The sequence below is a fragment of the Monomorium pharaonis genome, chromosome 9 (assembly GCF_013373865.1).
Source record: "Monomorium pharaonis isolate MP-MQ-018 chromosome 9, ASM1337386v2, whole genome shotgun sequence".
In the NCBI taxonomy this organism is placed as follows: Eukaryota; Metazoa; Arthropoda; class Insecta; order Hymenoptera; family Formicidae; genus Monomorium; species Monomorium pharaonis.
The window spans coordinates 11,118,217-11,144,438 of record NC_050475.1 but is presented as its reverse complement, the minus strand read 5'-3'; the positions used below and the strand labels follow the sequence as shown (position 1 = coordinate 11,144,438).

The 26,222-nt window shown below is 32.7% G+C and overlaps 1 protein-coding gene across 4 annotated transcripts in view; it reads right to left on the bottom strand.

Moving 5' to 3' along the window:
* LOC105834796 (DDB1- and CUL4-associated factor 1) overlaps window positions 1-26,222 on the bottom strand; it is a 122,974-nt gene that overhangs the window by 58,733 nt on the left and 38,019 nt on the right. For all 4 annotated transcript variants that reach the window (XM_028194780.2, XM_028194779.2, XM_028194781.2 and 1 more), the window contains 2 exons: window positions 20,025-20,265; window positions 246-368 (listed from right to left, as the gene is read on the bottom strand). In XM_028194780.2, coding sequence (XP_028050581.1) covers window positions 246-368; window positions 20,025-20,265 — 364 coding nt within the window. The remainder of the gene's footprint in view (window positions 1-245; window positions 369-20,024; window positions 20,266-26,222) is intronic.

The following is a 26,222-nucleotide window of genomic DNA, read 5'->3' as shown; positions in this document are numbered from 1 at the left end:
TTTAATGTAAACAAAATCTTATTAAATTAAAATAGCCTATTTCGGTCTGCAGCAAATCTTGGCTACTGGATATAATTTTTCTATTAATTTAATTCTCAGCTCATATAAATTGTGCGCCGACAAAATCTTCTTAAATGTTATTTCAATTTATCAAAATCAATAAAAACTATACTAAATTCAAATTACTTTAAACAAAAAATGTAAAAATTTAATCACAATAGCACTCCAGCGTTAAACATACATACCATTATTCCATTGTTTGACCTAACGCTTTCCCATACTTTTTGTATTAATTCCTCACTGTTGTGAATATTTGTTTTTTTCTTAGCAGATCCAGTTATAGAATATCTAGCTACGTTTCCTCCAATCTTAAAAAGCCATAAAATATAAATATATATAAATATGTATATATAAATGTAAATATAAATATATAAATAAATAAATAATTAAATACACACGTAAAATTAATTAAGATATAAAATTTAAAAACATATATATAAATATTTTTATAAGTGTATCGAAACCAGTAAATGTCCTTTTAAAAGCATATTTTTTAAAATATTCTAAGACAAAAATTCTGTAATACAAAAAAGATCAAGAATATGATAGTTTTTCAATTATTAGTTCATAGATCGTTTGTAACAAGTGATAAAAATAGCATCACAAATGAGATCCCTTAACAACATAAAGATTTTCATAAAAATATGCAAAAACATTCTTATTAAAAATTATTCCTACTTTTACACAAAACCTACTTATGCATTATACATGCTTAATTAATATTGGAATCACAAAATCACAATCACAAAAACATATCACAAAATATCAATTCAATAGCAAAATATTATAACATGTGTCAGTTGTAAAAATAATATCATAATCATGTTTATTTTCTTCATTTTTCAAGAAAAAAGTACACTTGGTATTGTTTTTATCGGTTTTAAAAAGGTAATTTACGTCAAAAATAATTTAACTACCAATATTACCACAAAAATGTTCGATTACGAGTATGTAATATACAAGTAAGTTAAAAGCAAAAATATTTTTATAAAAAATATTGTACATTTATATCTCGAGATTATAAAGGGGCTCAATATAATACTATTCATTTCTATTATTTGTTATAACACCATGCCTAAGCATGCAAACTGCCAGCTCTATAATTCGTAAATTTAAATTTCTAATAATTTTAAAATCATTAAAGTTTCGACATTTTTATTAGAATTTTCGTCTTCAAATATTCTAAAAAATTCATTCTTAATCTTCAGAGAATGGACCTACTTTTAATTTCCAATGTTGGATTTAAACTTCAATCCACATAAAAAAAATAAAGATATAAATTTTGAGTAATAACTATATGTATATCAAGAAACACGGTAGTGTCTCGCGCCAAGTGAACAAGCAGCGCGAGACTGCCCTGTGTATTATACGCGAGCACGCGACTTATGAGCACTCTCAATCATATCAAATCTCAATAACGACTGAACCAATCAAGTTCTAATTGAGCTCAATTAAAACTTTAGGTTTAATTTGTATAAAAAAACTTTTTTACTTTTTACGTGCCCTATAAGTGGAGATATTGTGACGCCCTATAAGTGGAGATATGTCCGAATTTAAATTTTTCATTTAAGAAACGTTATCATCCTCGCCTATGTCCAGTCAGTGATGACAGGCGGGACAGAATTTTCGCGCATACGCGGCAATAGTGCGCAGAATACGTAATGTGGCGTGCGTAGTGTTGTAGGTGCCAAAACTCCTCCATCGCGGGAGGTTAAATACAGGTAAGTATATTTATTTGTACCCAGCAAACACAAAGTTACATGTAACGTGCTTGTTAGTTGTAATTTCCCACTCAACAATGTAATTCTAATATAACACGTGTGTTATATTGCAATTATATTATTGAGTGGGAAATTACAACTAACAAGCACGTTACATGTAACTTTGTGTTTGCTGGGTATTTATGCATGATGGATTCTAGTAATAAAGGAGCTGTTAAGAAACTCTGTCTAGAATTAGAGAATTTCAAACTTCATGGCTAGATGAAAGTAGTTTTAAAGGATGGTTGGCTTCTCATCCTTCAGATATGTATATATATCATCTTTCATCATGTAATAAGAGTATCAATTGCCGTAAATCTGATTTAATTAATCATTCATACACGGTTAAACATATTGAAAAAGTAAATTCATCGAATTGTAAAGCCATCAATAATGATACTTCTTTGTCACATAAAGATAAACTCAAACGTGCCGAAATTAAATTAGCAGCGTGTCTCGCGGAACATAACATTGCTTTCAGTATTGTAGATCATTTGGTTCCGTTGTTAAAAGATATTAATATTGATTCTAAAGTTGTACAAGATCTTTCACTTGCTCGAAAAAAATGTTCATATATTGTAAAAAATGTTCTTGCCAAACGTGAATCTGAAAAACTTGTTGAAAATTTAAAAACTTGTAAATTTTCTATTTTAGTTGATGAGAGTACTGATATTTCGGACACCAAAGTAATGTGCATTCTTGTTAGATATGTTTCCCCTTTAAACAAAAAAATTAGTACTCAATTATTAGATTTATTATCATTAGACGCGACAGATTGTTCATCCAGTAAAATTTTTGAGTTATTTAAAAATTTATTACAAAAAAAAAAATTCCTATTAAAAACATTGTCGGATTAGCATGTGACAACGCATCCGTTATGGTAGAATGCAATAATTCATTTATAAGTCGTTTAAGGGATTACACCAACCTAGCGGGTAAAAAAAATCGATTTTTTTTTTATTACATTTTCTTGAAGCTTCAAGTTTCGAGAATATATCCTGAAAGTTTTATGTTGATATCTGCAAAAATGCCGGAATTACAAGAGTTGAGATTGAGCGTTCGAGTGCTCGATTTGGAGCAATATCAACATAAATCGCCACTGGATGATGATGTGATTAAAGCCATTCGTCCAATATTTGAACAACTTTCTAGTGATAATTTACTGGAGAGATTTACGTCGGTAGATTTACGCAAAACGTTAATGAAAGTTTGAACAATCTGATTTGGCGCATAGCGCCAAAAGTGCAGCACAGCGGTGCACACGTTGTGCAAATTGCTGCCAATATTGCTGCATGCACATTTAATGAAGATGCTGCCGCATATTTATTAATAATAATAAAAGAATTGTGCTGCATATTGCGAAAATCAAGACCGAGCGCGCATCAATGTGGCCAAAGTACGAGCGCAGAAGGCGACGCGCGAAGGAAGGATTGCTCGCCGTCAATAGAGGTCTTCACAGAGCGCTGCTGCTATTGATGTGGAAGGAATCTTATATGGTCCCGGAATTGCAGACTAGAGGTAAAGTGCAAAATTCAGCTGTTAACAATAGTAGAACTAAACTTGAAACTTAAACGCGTTTTTCTCGAAACATGGTTTTCAAAGATGGTGACCACGAAATCTCAAAAACTAATCGATGGATCGTTTTCAAATTTTTACACAATACTCTTAAAAACATTCTTTTGTCGGTGACGATCTATTTTTTTTACTCGATCTTCATTAAAAATTGAAAAAAATGAAAAGGACAAAAATTTTTCGTTATTTTTAAATTTTAACTTTAACTCATCGTCATTTTGTAACAAACTATAAAATCGACAATCGGCGATCGTCACCGACAAACCACTACTGTTAGCTTAAAAACACCATTTTGTTTTTTTGTTTTAGATGGATCGTTTAGACGGGACAGTAGTCACCGCAAAATGCGTTTTTCCAAACTTCGATGTGTGTCGGCGACCATATTTCTGCTTTCCGTCGCCATTGTTTAATAAAAAATTTTTTTTTTATTGTCGAAACATAACTCAATAATCACACAAAATTTCATTTTATTCCTGCTAAACTACCAGTTTAGCAGGAATAAAATATCAAAATTAGGCCTGTTTTTCGACCGTTTAGGTTGGTGTAACCCCTTAAAATTAGAAGTTCCGGGATTAATTACTTTAAATTGTATTTGTCATTCATCTGCACTTGTGGCCAGTAAAGCTTGCGAAAAATTACCTTCGTCTTGTGAAAACTTAATTAAAGGAGTAGCTACTTCTATTTCGGGCAGTGCAAAGAGATGTGCAATTTTAACAGAATTCCAAGATTTTTTAAATGTAGATCGACATAAAATATTAAAACTTTCGAATACTAGATGGCTTAGTTTTCAAAAATGCGTTGTTAGACTTCTCGAAAATTGGGAAGTTTTAAAAAATCATTTTATTTTAGCTGTTGTTGAGGCTAAATTAAAATCTGCGGAAGCTATTTTAGAACACTTTAATGACAATTCGATTAAAGCATATTTATTATTTTTGCAATATTCTTTAAATTTTTTAAATAACTTTAACGCTTTATTTCAGTCATGTAATATTTTAGTTCACACGTTGTATAAAAATAGTCAACAATTAATATTTCAATTTCCTCAAAATTTTATAAAGTTTAATGTCTTAAATAATATTTTTACTTTAGACTTAAATGATAAAAAGAATATACAACACATCGACGAAATATATGTGGGACCGAAGTGTGAAAGCTTTTTAAAAACTTTATCTGTAGAGTGCGCGCAAATCAAATTAAAATGTTTAGATTTTTATGTTACTTCAGTTCAAGAAATGTTGAAGCGTTTACCATGTCAAGATATTCTTTTTGAACAATTGTCATTTTTAGATCCGAAAATAGTTTTAGATAATGAAAGTCAAACTAAAATTAAAGATTTAACATATATTGCCAAACAAATAAAACTTAGTAATGTAACGCAGTTAACATTTGAATGGCGAATTCTGCCATCAATTTTTGATAAAAAAAAGAAAGAAGAGTTAGCTCCTCTAGAAATAGATGAGATGTGGAAAAATATATTAGAATCTACCAATTTTGATGGAACAAAAATATTTCCAAATTTAGAATTATTAGTTGAAATAGTCCTTTCTCTTCCACAATCAAATGCTGATGCCGAAAGAATTTTCTCTATAGTTACAGATGTCAAAAATAAAAAACATAATCGTTTAGCAATGATACACTTTCCGCAATTTGTATAGTCCGATCCAACTTTCAAAATAAAAATATTAATTGCACTAATTTTGAGGTAGATGCTAGACATTTAGAACTGCATAATACGGCAAATTTATATAGAGATCAAATTCCATCTGACGTTTAATTTTTTTTTAATTTTTTAAAATTATTTTCCACAGCAGCTTTCGCATTGATTGTTTCATTTAGCCATTACTCTCTTTATGCATTACTATTTTATTCTACTCTGTTTGTATATGCTATTCTCTTTTCAAGTGCTTTTTATTTATTATTATTTTTCAGAGCATTTTAATTTTATATTATATTATAATAGTACAATTTGTTGTGCAATATTTTATTATTAGTTTTTTATTTATAAATTATAATTATTTATTTATAATTTTTATTAGTTTTTTATTTATAATTTATAATTATTATTAGTCTTTTATTTACAATTTATAATTATTTATTTATAATTATTAAAAATTTTTTTAATTATTTATAATTATGTATAATTATTTTTATTGAGCAGTATTTTTTTTATGTTAGTGCAATTTTTGTGCAATTAGTGTGTATTTAGTTTTTTTTATTGTACTGTTTTTGTTTCTTACTTTTTTTAAATCTTATTAATTTTTTAAATTAATAAAATTTTACTATTGTTAATAATAAATAAATTTTATTATTGTTATAATTATTACGTTTAATTTAAAAAACATTAATATTATATATGTTAATTACACATTTATTATAGCTTTAATTAAAAAATACGATTTTATTATTCTTTTAACATATAAAGTAAATTAATTTTGTATTTTTACATTAGTAACAATGTTCCTTTTTTAAATTAAATATTGTTATGTAAAAAAGATGTTTAATTTTGTAAGTAATTCTTGTTTTGTAAAGAATACTGGTAAGGTTTTTGGCAGTTTTCCTTATCCTAGTAACAAATGTTGGTATTCTATATTTCTGCCAAATAAAATAATTTATTTTAATATTAACAGTGTGTTATGAACTTTTTGTAACTTTCTTTTCCCACTAATTACATTTTTACAGTGTGTATGTGTGTTTTAATTATATATTGTTTTATATTTTATATAGTTTATTTTTATAATTTATTACGGGCGACCACCGGCACATCTTTTCGCTTATAGTAGCTACTTCAGTGAGGCCGCGTCCGCCGCGCATGCGCGAAAATTCCGTCCCACCTGCCAACACTGTGTCCAGTACATAAACTTAACACTAGAGAGCTTTAAGATTGACTTGTGATAGTCTCTTGTAAAATGTTGATGTGTACTGCACATTGATATAATGATAATCGCTGTCATTCGTGACATAATCGCTTTGCGAAAGTAAAAAATAGATAAATATCAAGTAATATATCTATAAATCGTACAATTAATAATCTCTTATAAGTAAAGTCTTATAGATTCGACGAGAAGTGCGCGTTTGTAGTAGAATATAACTCGCATAAAGAGCATGGTCGGGCTCGCGCTGCGCTTTCACTTGGCGCGAGCCACTATCGTGTCTCTTGATGATATTGAAATTGACGGTCGAGTCCGCTACAAGTTTCACGGCAATGATGTAATAGTTCGGAGTTATTAACGTGACGTACACGAGGTTAGTGATGAGTAAGTTTTTAGTTTCTGTACGCATATTACATCGTGGAGGGAAATACAACTGTGCCGAATTTGAAGATTATAGTATAACGTACTATGCATTATACAATCAGATAAGTATATCACACAAAATTGTCTTTTTTTTATGAGAATAAGCATCCTGAGATAATACTTTGTGTCATATTTTATTTTATTTTATATTATAAAAAAAACACTGTATTTAAAGTTAAAATAGAAAGAATAGATAAAAAAAAGAGTAGGTAAAGAAGGAGACAAGAGAGAAAGAGAAAGAGAGAGAGAGAGAGAGAGAGAGAGAGAAACAAAGAAAGGAAAGAGAGAAAATTAAAAATAGTTTAGAAAAAATAAGAGTCAAAAAGAGTAAAATAAAAAAATAAGAAGAGTAAAATAAAGTAATTTATATGTGTAAATAAATTATAAGTAATGTATGCTAAAGAGTGTTATTGTCAAATTAAGAGAGGAAAAAAGAGAACATTTTTTTAAAGGTAACAATAACGAAAGCGAAGGATAAGTAACAAAAAGATTGATTGATTTATAAATGCCTTAAGTAACTATGAGACAAATAGAAAATAAGAGATTAATAGAGTAAACTTAAAACTAAAGTAACGATAATGCAAATAATTTGAGTACAAACGATAATGCATAAAGTAAAAATTGCAAGAATGATTAGATACAAAAATAAAATACACTCAGAAATAAACAGAAACAAAATTAGAATTAAAGTAGAAAACAAAGTGAAAAGGTAAAGCAATTCATAAAGTACATAAGACTAATTACGGAAAATCGCAAGTAGAAGACACACCAGCACATTCACGTAAAGATAAGTGATCAAATAGACGCTTTTTAAAAGTTGAAAAAAAAAACTCAGAAGTGATAGAGTGGAAGAGAATGCTAAAACACCAGAGTAAACACGAGAGAGATGAAAAGAATTACGGTAGGAAGAGGTAGGAAGAGTGCACTAAAGAGGGATATGAAAGCAAGCTGAAGACGGAAAACGAAACAAAGACGAATAATAGGATCCTTCAGGACAAATAATTCATTAAGATAAGAGACAGCATCACCTCGAATGCAAAACATAAATAAACCAACAAAATAGAGTCTACGATTCCTGACGGATAACCAGACAATACGGGGTAATGTAACGTCACGACGCAGATCAGAAATAAATCTAATTGCACAATTGACTAATTTTTACAGCTTAGAGTTGAATTCATCAGTTAAGTCATGATAAACTAAGCAACAATAATCAACATGAAAAAAGATCAGAGTGGTAATCAGCTTACACCTCAACAGCCTCAAGAGAGAGCGCCTCTAAAACTTTAACTTGTGAAGAGCACAATGAACACTCCGCGAGATCTGCAAGACATGATTGCTCCACAAGAGATTCGCACATTCCATTAATTCTAATAAATGGAAGAAAATTTAGGTCAATTAAGCGAACATAAGCATCGCTTCCCAGAATCATCACCTTGCACTTCGCTGTGTTCAGCATAAGACCATTAGTGAACGCATAGTCGAACACAGCAGAAGCATCAACCACAACTTTCGCCAAACACTGAGGGCCAATGAGCTCGGATGACAACTCAGATAGATTTGAGTATCATCGACAAAAATCATACAACTCGAAAATCTAAAGTAAGAGCAGATATCATTGATAAATAAAGAGAAAAGGAGAGGACCAACTACCGATCTCTAAGAAGCTCCAGCAGTTACCAGTGAGTAATGCGAACAATGCTGTTGTGCTCATTCAAGACTGCCTGTGTACGACCGGTTAGGTAAGAGAAAAAGCAGTTCAAGGTAGAGTCAGAAAAATAAAGGGTCTTTAATTTGGAGAGAAGACGAATATGAAAGATCGAATAAAACGCCTTGCTAAAATCGAAAAGAATTAACACTGTGACCTTCCCCTCGTCAATACCTCTTCGTACGTCGTCACACACTCAAAGCAGTGCAGACTGAATACCGAAACCAGAACGGTAACCGGATTGTCTAGGGTCAAGCAAATTGTTCGCATCAAAAAAACGCATGATAGACTAATCCCTTAAGAATCTTGAACAGCTTGGGGAGATTGGCGATTGGGTGAGTATCGGAAGGCGTGAGAAATGTACGGAACTTAGATAGGGGCCTTATATAGGCACGCTTCCAAAGAAGAGGAAAATGAGAATATAGAATAGAACAATTAAATAGATTTAGGAGAAACGGGGCGATGCAAGAAAGAGCATGTTTAAGACAGAAGAGAGAGATGCCGTCTACATCAGAAGAGAGAGAACTGCCAGGCAAGGCAGTTTCTAATTGCATCAAACAGATCACTCAAGTTTAAAGAGAACACAAGCTGTAATTCGGCAATAAAAGACAGAGCGGAGGAAAGTTCAGATACAGTATACGCGAATGTATAGAATAACTTAAGATCATTAGCTGAGAAAAAGCGCAGAGAAGAATAAAGTCTTAACTAAACCGAATCGCGCCAGCTTTTTCCACAACTTGGTAGGATCGTGGATACCGTCAAGAAGTTTATACTGGTATTCGCTCTTGGCTCTCTTAATATCACTATTAAGTTCATTTCTCACGTGTCTATAAATTGCGTAACTTAAGAGACAGTTCGTACGCTTAACGCGTTTGTACAAAGTGTTACGGTTACAAATACGGTTATTAAGCTTAACACTCAGCCATGGCATAGAAGTTTTTTTCGCAACAAAAGAACGAGTCGGAGTGCTGGTCGAAGGAACTTAATAGGACTTGTAACAGAGTGAATATAAACATCAACGTCACATGGCAAGACAACATGACTCAGCGACACAAGAGCATCAAGAGAATTCTGGAGAGCACCAAGAAACTCAGATGAAACAAATCTTTTAAGGTCCCTTCTAACAAGTAGTTCGGTTAAGTTTTTGTGACATCAAACAAATAAGTAATTTTCAGATCAAGGCCAAGAGAAAGAAATGATCTGCTGAAGAGAGAGAGGAGGAGGGAGAGAAAAAGAGGAGAGTGGGAGGGTAAAGGGGGAAGAGAGAAGCGTTTATTTAAACATTCTAAGGCAAGCACTCTAAAAACGTGGTAGCGAAGCATAGTAAAATGTAGATCAGTATTGGTTTCGTAATGACAAATTAGAAAATTGTAAAATTTACAGATGGATGGATAGTGCATGCGAATGCAAAAAGGGTAAGTATATAAGCACCGCGTGGACTAAACTAAAGTAGAATTGACTTAAAAATCGCGTAGTTAACAGAAATAATGGAAAATTATTAAAAGTAATTAACTAAAAAACAAACGCAAAGATACAAAAAAAAATACAAAGCGCAAGCATAGTACTAAATTCCTAAAAATAAATAAATAAAAAATAAACAGAGATACAAAATAAAAATACAAGACGCAAGCATAATACAGTAAAGTAATAAAAAATAATAGGAGAAAAAGGAAAAAAAACGAAATAAAATAAAATAAAATAAAATATGCCGAAACAAATGTTTGTACACAAGTCGCGAAAGAAATGCACGTATACATAGCAAAATAAAGAACTAATGCGGTTTAACAGAGGTAATAGAATATTGCTGTGACGCTGTTGCGAAGGACGCAACCTGCCGCAGATAATCAAAGAAGCCTCGCTTAAAGGCGTTAAACGAGGGAGTTTCTTGTATAGTTGTTGGGAGCGAGTTTCATAGTAAGCACTCAACGTAAAAGAAAGAATGTCGGTAGGTGGCCGTACGACAGGAAGAGCAAGAATTAGAGAGAGAAAAGTCGATGAGCGGAGAGGTGCATAAAAACAAAATTTGGAGGATGGGTAAAAAGGAGTGCCGAATCAAATAATAGAGTAAATAAAACAGCCAGTAAGGTATGTTCTGTGATCATCCGCGGATAGCCAAGCTAGTCTACCGTAATAAAACGTAACATGTTCGTCTTTACGTAAGTTGAAAATGAAACGCACGCAAGCGTTCATCAGCCTCCTCAACCTGAGCCTCTGTTAGCCTGTGAGATCAGTAAAGACTGCGGCGCAATAATCAAAGAAAGGAAAAATAAACGAGGATACAAACCAGATGCGCAGCTGTGTAGCAAGACAATTTTTGTGAAGTTTAAGCCAGAGAGTACCATATATCTTATTTGAAGTGATTTTAATATGCTCTGACCAATTTAGGGTGCTAGTTAATGTAATGCCCAGGTTAACAGCCTGGTTGACCAAGGCAATGGGTGAGCCGTTAATTACAAGCTTATGATTCAGATCATAAGTTTCGGAGGTAATGCTTATGTATCTTGAACTTCCTAAGAGTATAGTCTTAGTTTTAGAGGCATTCGGTTCAAGGCCGTTCTGGTCAACCCAGCCCTCAATGACAGCGAAGTCCTCACTAATCCTTCTAAAGGCTAAGTCGGGATTAGAAGAAAAAAATGCATATAGATTTGTAGCTCATTTGCGTACAGGATGATTGCAGTAATTTAGAAAGTGCCGGAGATAGTCGATAAATATAGCAAAGAGGAGAGGACCGATGACGGAGCTCTGGAGAACGCCTGCAGAGACAGGAGCCTAGGACGAGAAAGAGCCACACACTCTGATATTTGCCTGTAAGATATGATTGAACCCATAACAAGACAGACGACGCAACGCCAAAGCAGCACAGCTTATAAAGGAAAAGCTCATGATGAACGAAATCAAAGATCTTATAATTAGTAAAATCAAATAGGACGAGCAGGGTGACCATTCTATTATCGATGGCCATCCTGACATCGTCAGTAAGCCTAATAAGAGCTGTCTGCGTACTGTTGCTTAGGAAAATCAGTTTAAAATAGATCGAGGAGATTGAAGTTGTTAAGGTGTGAGGAAAACTGGTCATAGACGATTCGTTCAAGGACCTTAAAGAAATAGGATAAAATAAAGATAAGACGGAAATCGGATGAGGATTAAGAATTTTTTGTTTTAAGGAGGAATTTAAAAATGGATTAAAAAAATTGAAAATAAAAGAAAACATAACTAATAAGCTGTCCAAGATGAGGCGATTGATGTTGTCAGGCTCAGTAGAAGTAGAGAAACATTTAATAAGTATATAATGCAGGAAAGCAGAAGTAATATGTTGGAAATAAAAGGTAGTAAGATCCGACAGAAGAAATAATGGGCGAGTAAGAAGCGTGAAGGGGTACAAAAGAGAAAAGGCGTGAGGATAAGTATAGGCAGTAGAAGAAAGGAGGGAATAAGAGAGGAAGGAGTAAAAAGGTTTGTAGAAGAAAGTGTTAAACTGATTGATCGGTATGCCAGAGAGAGAGGTAGGCTTAGGTGTAGCAAGGCCGAGGAATCTAAGTTCGGACCATAGACGTAATGAGTGAGAAATAGAACCTAATCGTTTCATAAGATAAGCATTCCTAGCCTCGTCTATAAGTCTTTTCACTCCATTGCGCAAGAATTTAAAAAAATTCAGAAGGTACAAAGAGGGATAGAGACGGTGTGCTCGACAAATGGAGTCCTTTCGCCGCATTAATGACCGACTGGCTTTACAAAACCAGGAAACAAGAAGTCGCCTAACTGTAAAAGAATAAAGAGGAGCGTGGAAGTCATGAGAATAAGGTGATTGCTTAAGCAAAAATTAAGAAGAAAATCAGAGTCAAAGAAGGGACAATTCAGATCAATGTTAAAATCGCTTATAATCACAATATTAGAATAGAAAGAATAAAGTCTCTCAAATTTAACACAAAACTCAGATAAATGACCTAGCTTGTGGAGTATAGCAAAGAGTCGCAACAAAGCGATGGAGATCCGCAAAAACAAATATTCAGACTGCGCAGAATAAGTCTCAGGCAAAGAGGCTAAGACAATGGAACCAATGTCATCGCGCAAAAATAGTTCAATGCCTCCTCTCCCTTCTGTCGAGCCTGAGAAGCCGGTATCCGGGTAGAGTAACAAGACAATCAGGCATATAATCCTTAAGCCAGGTCTCTGACATAGCAATGAGGTCGTATTGATTGCGCGAGAAATAATCGCAAAATTCCGGGTAATAGAGAAGGAGAGACTGACAGTTGACGTGGCACAATCAAAGCGGCTTTTTATTGTTGGCTGAGGCAGGAGAAGTGAGTTAGGCCTTGCATTGTGAGGGTTTTTTAGAACTGCATCGATACGGTGGCACGTTTAGTTGTAGTCGAGCTTAATGTAAACTAAAGCCCGAACTCGGCAGTCGATATAAAGATAAGCGGCGGCGCGTCGGTTGGATGGACACGTGTAGCTGCACTGCAGCGGACACGGAAGATAAAGCAGAGGGCTGAGAAACAGTGGCTAAAGTTAAGATATTCATTGTTACGTATTTTGATTGGTAAAAAGTCTAGAAGTCGCATTGCATAAATGTTCAGGCGCAATGCAGTAATCCGCGTTTTACAGCCTCCTTTGCCTCGGTAAAAATACGACGCGTTGTAGCCGAAAGCCTCTTGGTGACTTCTATGCGCGAACCGGCCAAAAAGACGGATACTTCCATCCCCTCGAGGACCCTCCCTCCTTGACGGGTTTTCCGCCCAAATCCATCTGTTACGGATTTTGTTGAATATTAACCGAACTGCCAGCAGGTGAAGACGACCATTCGAAGCCGGGATGCAATAGCATAAGATATCGCCAGGAGAAATTTCTACGCCAAGCACCGAAGCGATATCTCTTACTAGGCTAAGTAGATTCTCGGGGGAAAATTCTTTCACTCCAAACATGATGAGCTCGGAATTGAGCCTCAATCGCTCGAGTGCCTCAAGTCAAGCCTCAATCCGAGATCCAGCGACGCCAGACTCAGGCAAGAGCGGCACAAAACCCTCGAGAGCGCTGATGTGCTTATTTAAATCCTGTGTGGTTGCGGCGAGCAACCGTTTTAGTAGCAAGAGCCTCGTAAGAAGCAGCCATCGTAAGATGATAAGTTTCAATGACGATAATTTATTATGCTGGAAATTCCAAGCAAGGTCCCCCTCCACGGAAAAAGTCGAAAGATTGCCCGAGCACGGCTCGTGAGCTTTGCAGTGATGGGGCAGGAGGAACCCGCTCCGTCACGCAAAAGTCTTAAGGCGTCGGACCTGCGAGGGATAAAATGCAATCGGCGTAAAATACATGCTGGTTAGCTGCACAGAGGCTCGCCATTGGAAAACAAAATAAATTTTTTGCAATCCACAAGCGAGTGTCATCATAAGTCAGTTCGTGAGCAGAAAAACCTTCTCTGCACTTTGACAGGATACACGGTTTGTTTTTACTTCAAACTCACCGCAGCAACACGTTCAACAAAGAGAGAGGTTCAATGGCGCACAGTACAATTGGACACGTTGCAATTGCCCACCGTGCTATTAGACACGAAACATTGCGCACCGTTCAATTGGATACCGTTCGATTGGACACTGTGCGCAAATAAAGGCCTTTCTCAACAGAGATATAGTGATATAGTGATGACGTAGCCAGCAAAAAGCGCGTGCGTGGGAGCGAGACGGCCGAAGTGGAAGTGAAAATGACAGTTGAAAGATTCTAGAAAGTCGTCGACTCAAAAAGTCCGAAAAACGTCGAAAAAATGCCAACAAAACGCTTAGTGGTCACTCACCGTACAAAGAAAGCTTAAGTTAATTCACTTTTGACAGTAGTCTGCAAGAAAGAATGCCCCGAGGAGCAGTGACCACCAGTATCAAAGTATAAAACAGAGCAATAGAGAAGTGCATTCGCACATACTTATAGAGAGAAAAAAAGGAAAAAATAAAAAAGAATATCGTCGGAAATAAAAAACTAGCCAAAAAATGGAATTTTTGCTGGGTGAGTTCGCAGAGACGACGGCAGCCGGGAGCCACCAGAAGGGCAAAGCAAGCGGCCGGCGCACAAGAGAGTGCAGAGCTGCTGCAAAAAACCATGGCCGATGGATGGAAAATCGGCGCCCTGCCGATATTCCCGGCGGTTGAGATATTCCCGGCGAGCGGCAAAAAGCCGGTAAGCGAATCGTCCCGCGGGGATGCTGTACCCTCCCGCAAGAAGCGAAAGCGTAGAAAGCATCGCGGGGCGCGCCGGAGAAAGCTGGCGGAAAAAGAAATGTCAGCAAGGAGTCCGTCGAACCTCCGGAAGGATTAGGGCGCACACATCCCTGCAGCCGCAGAACTGCGCACCCTGTCGTGATTGGGTTGCGCGATGCACGAGAGTAACGCGCAGCCCCTAGTAGAGGAGATCGTTGTGTCAATTGCGGATCGACCGCTATTCCCCGTGCTTTTACATGCATGTGGTCGAGTGTGTAGAATGTATCGAGCGACCGGCAAACGTGGCAACAAGTATCGGCGTTGGCTAAACTGTGCCCGGAGAGCTAAGCCTGAGTGCTACCCCGATGACGGAGCAGGAGACGGCAGTCAAAATGGCAGCTGTCGGTGAGGTGGCCATTCATATTGACAACTTTGTGAAACAACTGACTAGCGGTCGGCCGCGCTCTCGCTCTGTGCTCTACCCGCGTTAGTGTTAGTGTTGCGTCAGCCGTGGGACAGCCACACGTTTTTGAGATAAATTATCGGGAAAGAACGCAAGCGAGAGGGGCCTTATCGCATCAAATAAAGTGGCGTAAAAAAAAAGCAGATTGGCGATTTCCCCTCGGAATTACCGCGTGCGCCGCAAATCCCTCGTTCGTGCGAGTATCGTGTCCCACGTAGGGAAAGCAATCCCCGAATATTCTTCATCCGCGTGAAACCGGTGAGCCTGGGGATACAAAGCTGCAAATTTGTGTATTTCACGTGTGTGAGATTGTACAGAGCAGGATCGGTGTCGTGGGAGCTGTCCGGCACGAGTACGATTATCGCGTGGCCGTCCTACGGCAAACCCCGCTCGCGGAGTGCGCGTTCGCGATCTATTGTTGCCGGGATTGTTGGCACGTTTCCAAGCACCCAGAAGAAATTGTGCCCGGTCCGTTACACTGACTTAATTTCTGAGTTGCGCGCTATTCGGTTATTATTATCGTCGTTTTTTCGTTCGCAGCATACGACTTTCGTCTTATTTTCTCTTTTATCTTTCTTTTCTAATTACTCACATCTCCTCCCTGCTTACAAAGCAGAACAGAAAAGCGAAGCCCCTTTCCCTGCATCCCGCCCACGCGTTTTCTGCACCCCAACCTCTCTCCTGCTTGAAAACTAATAAAATCGAAGCAAGAAATTAAAAAAAACTTTTGTGTACAACTCAAAAACTAAGGCCGAACGGCGGTAACACGTACAGAGAAAAGTTGTTCATAATAATGATCTTGACAACATATTTGAAGGTTATAATAATCGGTGAGAAATCGCTAATGTAATAATTATCTATCTTCCTTTTTTTCCTGTGTAATATATAGTTCTAATATTAAAGAAATGTATTAATTACTTAATATTATTAATTTTAAAGTTAAAAAGTTGCAGAAAAATTGAAAGTGAGAGTAAGAGTGAGAGTGAGGGAAAGGCAGGGAGAGGGAGAGAGAGGTAAGAAAAGAGAGGTAGAGAGGAGAGGAAGGAAAGAGGGGAAAAAAGGAGAGAGGGGTGAGAGAGGGGGGGATAAAGAGCATGCCCATAAATACTTTTATTTAAAAAAATATATATGTACTTTGCACAAAAAGGTGCTTAGCACTATAAAATGTGTAATATCCAAACAAAACTACCTTTTTTTTTTTTTAAGTTAAAACAGGCGCCATGTGTGCAGTGTACTCCTTTAAGCCACGAATTATTCTTGCTTATCAATTTCGATAAAACTCTGTATCCAAGGGGTTTTTTAGGTCGCTGATTACGAATCGGATGTCAGATTTTCAAAATTCAAAATGGCGGATCCAATGGTAGACATACAACTAAAAATTAAACCAAATCTTGTAAAACTTAGTATCTAGGGGTTTTTAGGGGTGCTGATTACAAATCAGTTGTCAGATTTTCAAAATGCAAAATAGCGGATTCAATATAACAAAACTCTTACATACTAAGTTCCACAAAAATTAGTTAATTTTTAATTTTATGCCAGCCATATTAAACCCACCATTTTTTAAATTTTAATTTTAAAATTCTGATAACAAATTCGTAATCAGCACCCCAAAAACACCTAGATACTAAATTTCATAGAAACTGGTTGAATTTTTAATAGTGTCCGCCATATTAGATCCATTTCCGAAAATCTGACAACGAATTCGTAATCAGCGACCTCAAAACCCTCCAGATGTAGAGTTTTGTAGAAATTGGCGATCTTCTTTAAGAGAAAATAAATTTTTTTCGAAAAAGCAGCAATTTTTGAGTGTTTATTTCTTTGTATCAAGTAAATAAATACAAATTTGTGATCATATTTTTTAAATATACCTTAAAATATCTTAAACTATCAAAAACCAAAAAACCAACTTTAAAAGGTTAAGAAATCGTTAAAATAATTAAAAACTAGAAAGGCCCATGGTGTGTCACTCATTGACAGTGACTCATCATGGCGCAAAGAATTAAAAAAAATACCATAAAAAAACAACAAAAAATCTGTTTTTTCTACAAAAATAATGATATCAAGTAAATGCACCAACTATAAGAACATATATTTATACAAAATTTATTCATTATTACTTTTTAATACTAAAATGTTATATCCTGTAAATATAATATAGTTATAATATATACTATAAATATATATAATATATACTATAAATAATATATACAGAACTATAAAATATAATATAGTTCTGTATATATTATTCGATAATATATATTATTATAATGGTAAAGAGTTTCGATTAACATATTAAGATTATATAAAAATCAAAGAAGCATAATAAAGATAAATGTTTTATTTAAAAACAACTTGGCGCTGCTACAAAAAATACTTTCTAAATTACAATCAGAAAAAATCAATAAAATCAGTAAAAATATACTTATTTTCAATGGTATACTTGTCAATCAGTGAAATAAATACACTAATCTTTCAGAGCTTATATATTAATTCTGAAGTATAATTATAAAATGTTAACAATTACAAACAATTCAGTATTTATTAATATTAAAATAAACCGTTTTCATTATATTTCTATAACATCGCCAAATTTTTTTTTAATAACACTTTTATCTTTGCAAAAATAATACAATAAACAGGTCAATCTATCAAGCCAAGACAAATTTTTCTAATACATTATAATTTATTAAATAAACATATAATTCTAAACGCGACTAAAAACCAGCTGTATTAAAAAATGTTAAATTTCGAAACGTTTCGACTATACTTAGTCCTCTTTAGTCATAATAAATTACCAATATGTATGAACCTAACCTAACCATAAATAAAATAACAGACACAAAAATATAATTAAACAGTTAAAAAGTGATGACCATTGAACAACCATAAAACAGCGCATATCGTATCAAAATGTAGCATAATAAATAAAAACGTGAACGAATAATACAATCAAATAAATAATAAAATTTTTTCGCAAGACGGTTTTCATATTAAAATGACAGAATAGTCAAAAAGTCTTGTCGAAAAATCTAAAAAATCAAACCCGATGAAATACGTGTAATTTATGAATAACATAAACTGATGCGTATTGTAAAAAACTGTAAACTTACATATGTTGATCCCAGATCTTAAAACACAATATTAAAACAAGCAACAAACACACAGAGTATTCGACGTTAAAGACCAGTGTAACGTTCGGTAGTCAGAGGCAGAATGAGCAAAACGTATTTTCCGTTAGTCATTTTCGACAAAATGTCAAATAAACAATAATAAGAATTGTCAATACACTCCGTGTCCTTCTGTAAATTGATGCCATTAACTTGCTCCTTAATATGGATCATTTCTGAATTAACTTTTTTTGGTATTTGATTCAGAATCTAATATCCTAACGTTATTCCAATCAAACACGTGGTTATTTTTTTGCATGTGTTCTGTTATCACGGAGTGTCTCGACGATTCCAATTTAAAATTATTCGCATGTTCTTTAATTCTAGTACTTAAATGTCTTTTTGTCTATCCTACATATGATGCGTTACAATTTTTACAGCATATTTTGTAGACAATATTATTCATTAGATTTATGTCGGTTATGTCCTTCTGAACCCTAATAAACATGTTTAATTTGTCTATTATCTTTATTATGTTTTTTTTGTTTCTATATGATATTAATATGTTAATCAAAACTTTACCATTATGAAGATATATACTATAGATGAAGAAATAATAAATTTTGTATAAATATATGTTCTTATAGTTGATGCATTTACTTGATATTATTTTTGTAGAGAAAACAAATTCTTTGTTTTTTTATTTATGGTATTTTCCTTTAAAAAGACACATATAGCGCCTTTTTTAACTTAAAAAAAATAATTTTTTTTATTATGTACCATACAAAATATTTTCTGTTGTGACTTAAGAGTTTACAATCAAAATAGGGGAAAAAAGTAAAATTTTGTAATTTTTTTCTTACAGTATTCACTCTAGCTTATATATCTAGCTAGTGTTCTATAAAATAAATCATAAATATTAATCTAGTGTTATATAAAATAAAAAACCAAACAGATTTTGATAGTACCTTACTTTCTCTTATCATTCGATAAAGGATTTTAAAAAATATGGAATTTTTACAAAACGGCGACAATTTAAAGTAAAAAATTACAATTTCTGCCTAAAAAATCGGTTATTTTTTGCTTGTAAAATGAGATGTAGTCATTAAAAAATAAATCTTTCGTTCAAGAACAAGCTTTTTATATGTAAAGTTTGCAAAATGTCATTCAGATAGATACAATAGTTTTTGAAATATCGTAAATAAAGGTATCGTCGACTTAAAAATTGCAGTTCTGAGAAAAACGCGTTTTAAGTGCGAGTTTTTAGATTGAAATTTTATTTACGTTTTTTACGTTTAGGCCTTAATTTGCATTTTTTAATAATCTTGTTCCTCGTATTATTTTATTACAATTCATTTTAAAAATAATAATGTAGAATTATAAACGCAAACGTTCTGTGCTAGAGTGTTTTTTTTTACAAAGCATTTTTTGGAAGGTCGGATGGGGACATAAAGGTTCATATTTTCGTGAATATTAATCGAATCGACGCGAAACTTTTAGGAAACATTTCTAAGATGTTCTACTTTTAGATTAAAATCTTTTGAAAAAATCAATTTTTCAAAATAGAACAGAGGTTCAGTTAAAGTAATCAGTTAAAGACTTATAAGCAAATAAAATAAAAATAAAGGCAGTGTAGTGTAGCAGTAAAAAAGCTAGCTTTCTAAAATTCTAAGAATCCCGAGTTTAAATCTATCTAACTCTCCTCTAAATTTTTCCGTCGCTTACGTTATGACACATACATAAAAGTTCTTACTTGAAGATATAAAAATTCACAAAAAATATGTCCATTCTCTAAAAGTTAAAAAGGTCATCTGAAGATTTTCGAACACCTTGTATATGAGGGGAGAGTTAATTTATAAAAGAAAAAAAAACGTACTCTATTTATGGGAGCACACACGCAATTAATTACAGCTCTAAGCGCCGCTCTTTGTACATCAGCATCTGCAATAATTTCGCATTCGGCTGCCGCTAGCAAAAGATTAATTGCCATTGTCATTGACATGTCTGGCATGTCAACTCTCTCGCATAGTAGCAACATAACTTTTGGTACAACGGAACAAATTGCAATAACATCCAAACATGATCGAACCGTTTCCGCGCTGGAAGTAGTGTGTACTCTAAAAAAATATCAATTTAAAAATTGTGGAACTATGTGTTTGTACATGTAAATAATATCCCATATGGCACAAGATATTGTAGCATTGCAATTTGTATTGTAATGTTACAGAAATCATTAAAATATAGATATGCAATATAATTTCAATGTTGCAGCAATATTTTGAACACATTGTAAAAATAAATTAATATTTGATGTTTAAATATTTATATACATTTTCTGATTTATCGAACTTAACTAATTTTTATACAAGAGTCTAAATTTAAGCACAAGTCTAACAATAAATTGCCATGTAAAGCTATTTTTTATGTTTAATACCTAATTTCCGCAATTAAGGTTCCTGACCCCTCGCCACAACCATTTGAGTTTGTGACGTCAGAAGCAAGAAATGACACATTAACAATTCAATTTTTGCGTCTGTCACTTCTAAATAAAAATAAATTTTGATAAAATAACACATAAGATCACTTTAAATATGACCAATATTAAGAGAACTTATAGGTCTCATAAAAATAAATCAACTTTTTTACGACTTTTAATCGTAATTTGACAAATATGTTCCTATCCTCAATCTATTCCGCGGATACCATTCATTTGTACGTATAAACTAACTTGTATTTTGAAGCAAATATTTTTATGAGTAAATATCTTAAAATTTTTTTGGCATTTTTAGTCTTAATCTAATCTTCCTTAGGTTTATTTGTGTACGTACTTTAAACGGGTAAAAGGATTTTCAATTCTGTAAATTCAATTCAAAACTAAAAGGTTAAACAGAATGTCCGTAAAACTTTAAGATCACCTTAAAGACCATTGACTACGTTTACACGTCGGGTTTAACAACATCAGAGTTATAAATGGCCATTACAACCATCCCTCGGAAGAATGAAATGGTTATGATTAGCCAGCTCTAGAAGTATCGATGTTATTAAACCTGTTTAAGAGTGTTGTTAAACCAATTTTTGCCTGTTATAAAAAAAAGAAAATCTTTGTCTTATATGTATAATAGATATAAATAGCATTTGACGTATTTTGAGGATTTCACAAGCACATCACAAATTACAGCACCAGGATACAATAAATAGTTACAATATAGCACAGACGCAAAAATTAGTTGTCAACGTATTATTTCTCGCTTGTAAATTCAGTATGGCTATGATAAGAGATCAGAAGCCTTAAAGAAATTTTTAGAAAAAAAAAAAAAAAAATACAATTTAATTTTGTATTCAGAGTAGTTTTAATATAAATTTTAATTGTAATTCTAAGATATGCTAAAAGTTATGATGTTATTTAAATCATAAATAATCTGTAAAACATGTATGCAAATGTCAACTATAAGAAAATACGATAAATATAAAGGAGGATATGTATTTGTGGCGTTCTTTTTAGGAGTACACGAGGATTATACGATCGAGTGTTTGTTTTACACAGTAACTTGCTGAATTCAAATGCTAAATGCCAAATGCTCTTTGTGTCCAAAAATTTTGAGACAACAAAAAAAAAGACTAATTTTTCAATTTCTTGAGTCATCTGAGCAAATTTACTGTGTCTCAGGAAATTACATACAGGTAAAATGTGTATATTAATACATAAAAATTTGCAGTGTATACGATCAGTTTGAGCTGTAAATATTCAGTCATAGTGATAGTTATTCTTCTCGTAGAAATGAGAGGCCCAATCAGCATCGTAAAAAAGTGGCAACTATTTCATCAGTAAAGTTGGTGATTTTCTCAAGACAGAATTTTCATATTATTATTTTTTTTTTAATGTCTGACACTGACAAGTAAGTTTATGGGATTAAAAAATTCTCGATTATTCTATCTAATCAAGAATCCTACTTTTTATAACACATACGACATCACCGTTGGTCAAAATGAGAGAAAATTAAGAAACTTCCAATCAATGTTTTACTCACTAGACAAGTTTTAATTTTTTTACAATTCGACTACTTTTATGGATTAATTGCTGTAATTTAAAACATTCTACGAAGATCCGTTAATATTTAAAATAATCTAATTATAGAAATCAAAAAATCTATTTTTGTTAAAATTATGAAGATAATATAAATTCTACATCGAGAACTTATATAATGACTCATTTGACCCTTTCCTCATTAATTATTATTTGTATTATTTTTTGTATTCTGTCATTTTAAAATTTATTTTTGCTTAATATTTAAACATGGAAAAACATATAATTGTTTTATGTGCTAATTAGCTACGAATATATGACTTTACAGTCGGATCTGTAATATCTGTTAAAAAAGTATGAGAAACATTTTTCTTTACTCCCACTAATATGTAGTATTCCGTTTATAAAATTTTTACAACAATAGTCTTCACTACAAAATCTTATTTACAATATATATATATTCTAGCAAATATATCTTTTGTATAATACAGGATTTTTCAACAAAATCATTGTAATAAAATTTGTATGAAAACTACAAATGGTGTACTTTATTATGTAAAAAGTCCCATTTTTAGTTTCCTCCTTGGCTCTAAAAAAAAATTATGAAAAATGTTTTTTTGTGGCTTAAAATCGCATAATAGTTTTATTGTGATAATTTTAAATTTACGTTTTTTGAGATATTAATTTGGGAATTTTTACCTATTTTTTAACAAGATACAAGTATTTATAAAACTATAAAATCATAAAGTGATTATAAGTGGACAATAAATTAAATTAATGTTATTAGATAAATCATTATTTCGGGTGGCTCAAGTAGTACTATAAGAATACCAAGCCACAGAGATATGGGATATTGGCGTTATAACGGTTTTAAAATAGTATTGTTATTGGATCATGAAATATGGATTTATTCTTTAGAGATTAATCGTCATCAATTGATGAATTCTCTGTAATAAGTTAATATCTTTTTACATCATTATGTTATAAAGTAAAATTTTTTTTGCTATAAAATAATAAAGTTAAAGGGTATAAATATACACATGTATAAACGCCGAACTCCACAATCCTTATAATTCGTATCCTATAGTGTCACTTGAGCCACCCAAAGTGATTCATCTAACAACATTCCTCTAGCACTTATTATAAACCACTTACAATCACTTTATAGGTTTATAAATACTTGTATCTCGTTAAAAGATAAGTAAAAATTCCCAAATCAGCATCTCAGAAAACATAAATTTAAAACCGTCACAATAAAACCTGTCATGCCCCTCGTCTCGGGACACGGTACGGGATCACTGCCGATGACTCCTCGCGATCAGGTTGCGTAGAGATAACGCCGAGAATTATCAATAGGAAAAAATCATAAAGAATATCTGTTATTTGCATTTTGTAACGGGATCTTCTTCCTTTATTTTGAGTGGTTGTTCATTGCTGTGCTATTTTTTTTTGAAAAGTTATTGAGATTTAAAAAGTTATTGAGAAAAAAAAGAACCTTTTGACTTTCATCGCTTGTTACTCGTAAACAGATCAACGTACACCGCTCAGCAAAAAAGTATTAAAAAGTTGAAAGTTTTCACTTTTGAACACTATTATTAATTTTTCACAAATTTACTTTTCCTAACAACAAATCATATTCAAAGATTACCTGAAAATCGCAAATTTTACGGTTTTTAATTAGTTCAATGTATTGTACTGTCGTGAAAAAAAATCAAACACTTCGCTAAAGCAAAGTTTTATAGTACGATTACACCCCAGTAATAATGTTCTTTGATCAATTACTGCTTGTAAAAGTTCTCATATGTTTATGCACCTCTCAATAATGTTCTATAAAATTTCGTGCCAAATTTGCCTAAGCGCTTCTCCCAATTAATCAATTAGCATTTGAAAGTGCAAACTTTCAGCTTTCCATTGTTTTCTTGCGGAGCACTGTACATTGATCTATTCACGAATAACAAGTGATAAAAGTCAAAATAGTCATTTTTTCTTAAAATCTCAATAATTCGATTTAAAAAAAAATCGCACAGTAATGAACTACTCGAAATAAAGGGAAAAGAAAATGCAAATCACAAATTCTTTACGACTTTTTTACGCAAGATGTAGCGCAGCAGTCACATTAAAAATTTTTATTTTAACAGGTCAAGCTTTATCATTGTGCCACGTTAGTAAAAAGAAAGATAACTGAAATCGCCAGAAAGCGATTGAAAGAAGAAGTTTCAAGCTTTAAAACGTTTTTTGGATTTTGTTTCTGTGATTTTTTTGCTAAATTCCAGTGGTTTAAAAATAGCTTAAATTTATACAGTATTCTCTATTTTTTTTTTTTTTTTAGTAATGTATATTCAACAAGTCGTAAGAAATCGTTTGCAATAGAAAGAAAGTTAAAGTAAGCCAAAATCAGGCCTTATTGATACTCCTTCTTTGTTCAAATGACTTCAAAAGTAATTGATAAAATCAGTCGTTGTCTTACCTATTAAAAATGTCTTAAAACTCTTTCCTGGACACTCATAAAACTACTCACTCACTGATCTTAATGAAATTGTGCACACTCGTAGAACATCAAAAAATAATCGACAAGTATTTTTTTATTTTTATAATAATGTGGGTTTAAGGGTAGAATTTTAATAATTTGTTTTTTATATTAAACAAAAATTTTACAAAAGCAAAGAAATTAGTATAAACATATATGGAATTATTTTATATATATCGATGTTTTTATATTAACAAATTTTTCAAATATATATATATATATATATATATATATATATATACACTCACTCAAAAAAAGCGGTACACCTAAAATTTGTCAAAAAATCACTAAACTTCCAATGACGATAACTACGCGAGTAATAAAAATAGAAAGGTTTCTAAAAAAGAAATTAAAGCTTCAAATGTCTACTTTAAAAATCGATTCAGTAAAATTTTACGTAAGACAATTATATGGTAATAATTTTTTTCAAAATGGCGTATGACAAAGCGAGAGCATGCGAAATTGAAAAATATTGGTCCGAGTTTGCGACGATCCATGGCGTGAGGCAAGTATCGCAACTTAATGGGATAAAAAGTATGCGATAGTACAGAGTTTTCCCTTCAAAATGCTTTTTGCTGATATGCGCATTTAAAGTAAAAAACTGCCTTTTTATTCAAATGCGCATATCTCAGCGAAAAATCATCGTATCGGGACGAGTAAAAAAGCATTTTGAAGGGAAAACTCTGTACTATCGCATACTTTTTATCCCATTAAGTTGCGATACTTGCCTCACGCCATGGATCGTCGCAAACTCGGACCAATATTTTTCAATTTCGCATGCTCTCGCTTTGTCATACGCCATTTTAAAAAAAATTATTACGCAAAATTTTACTAAATCAATTCTTAAAGTAGACATTTGAAGCTTTAATTTCTTTTTTTAGAAACCTTTCTATCTTTATTACTCGCGTAGTTATCGTCCTTGGAAGTTTAGTGATTTTTTGACAAATTTTAGGTGTACCGCTTTTTTTTCGACTGACAAAGGAACCTCGCGAACCCGAAAATTCTGATTTTAATGAAACTTGGCATAAATGTAGAGGGGGTGAATATATGAATTTAGAAATTAAAAGTTGGTGCTTATAAACGGTTTAAAGGGTTGAAACCACCCTTCAAAAATTTTGAGTTTTTGCCTTTTCTGGATATATCTCGTAAACTAAACAAAATATTAAAAAATGTTTCATACAAAAGTTTTACTGTATATATACCTCTATTTAACTATGTTATTTATTTAAAAAAGAAATCTTTTTTTCAAAAACAAATTTTTTTTTCTTTAAAAAAAATTTTTTTTGAAAAAAATAAATATGATAGTTGAATAGAGGTATTCATGCCGTAAAACTTTTGTATGAAACATTTTTTAATATTTTGTTTAGTTTACGAGATATATCGAGAAAATGCAAAAATGTCTCAACTTTGAAGCGTGCTTTCACCCCTTCAAGCCGTTTTTGAACCAAAATAAAACATTTCTAAATTAATGTATTTACCCCCTCTACATTTATGCCAAGTTTCATTAAAATCAGAAAATTTTC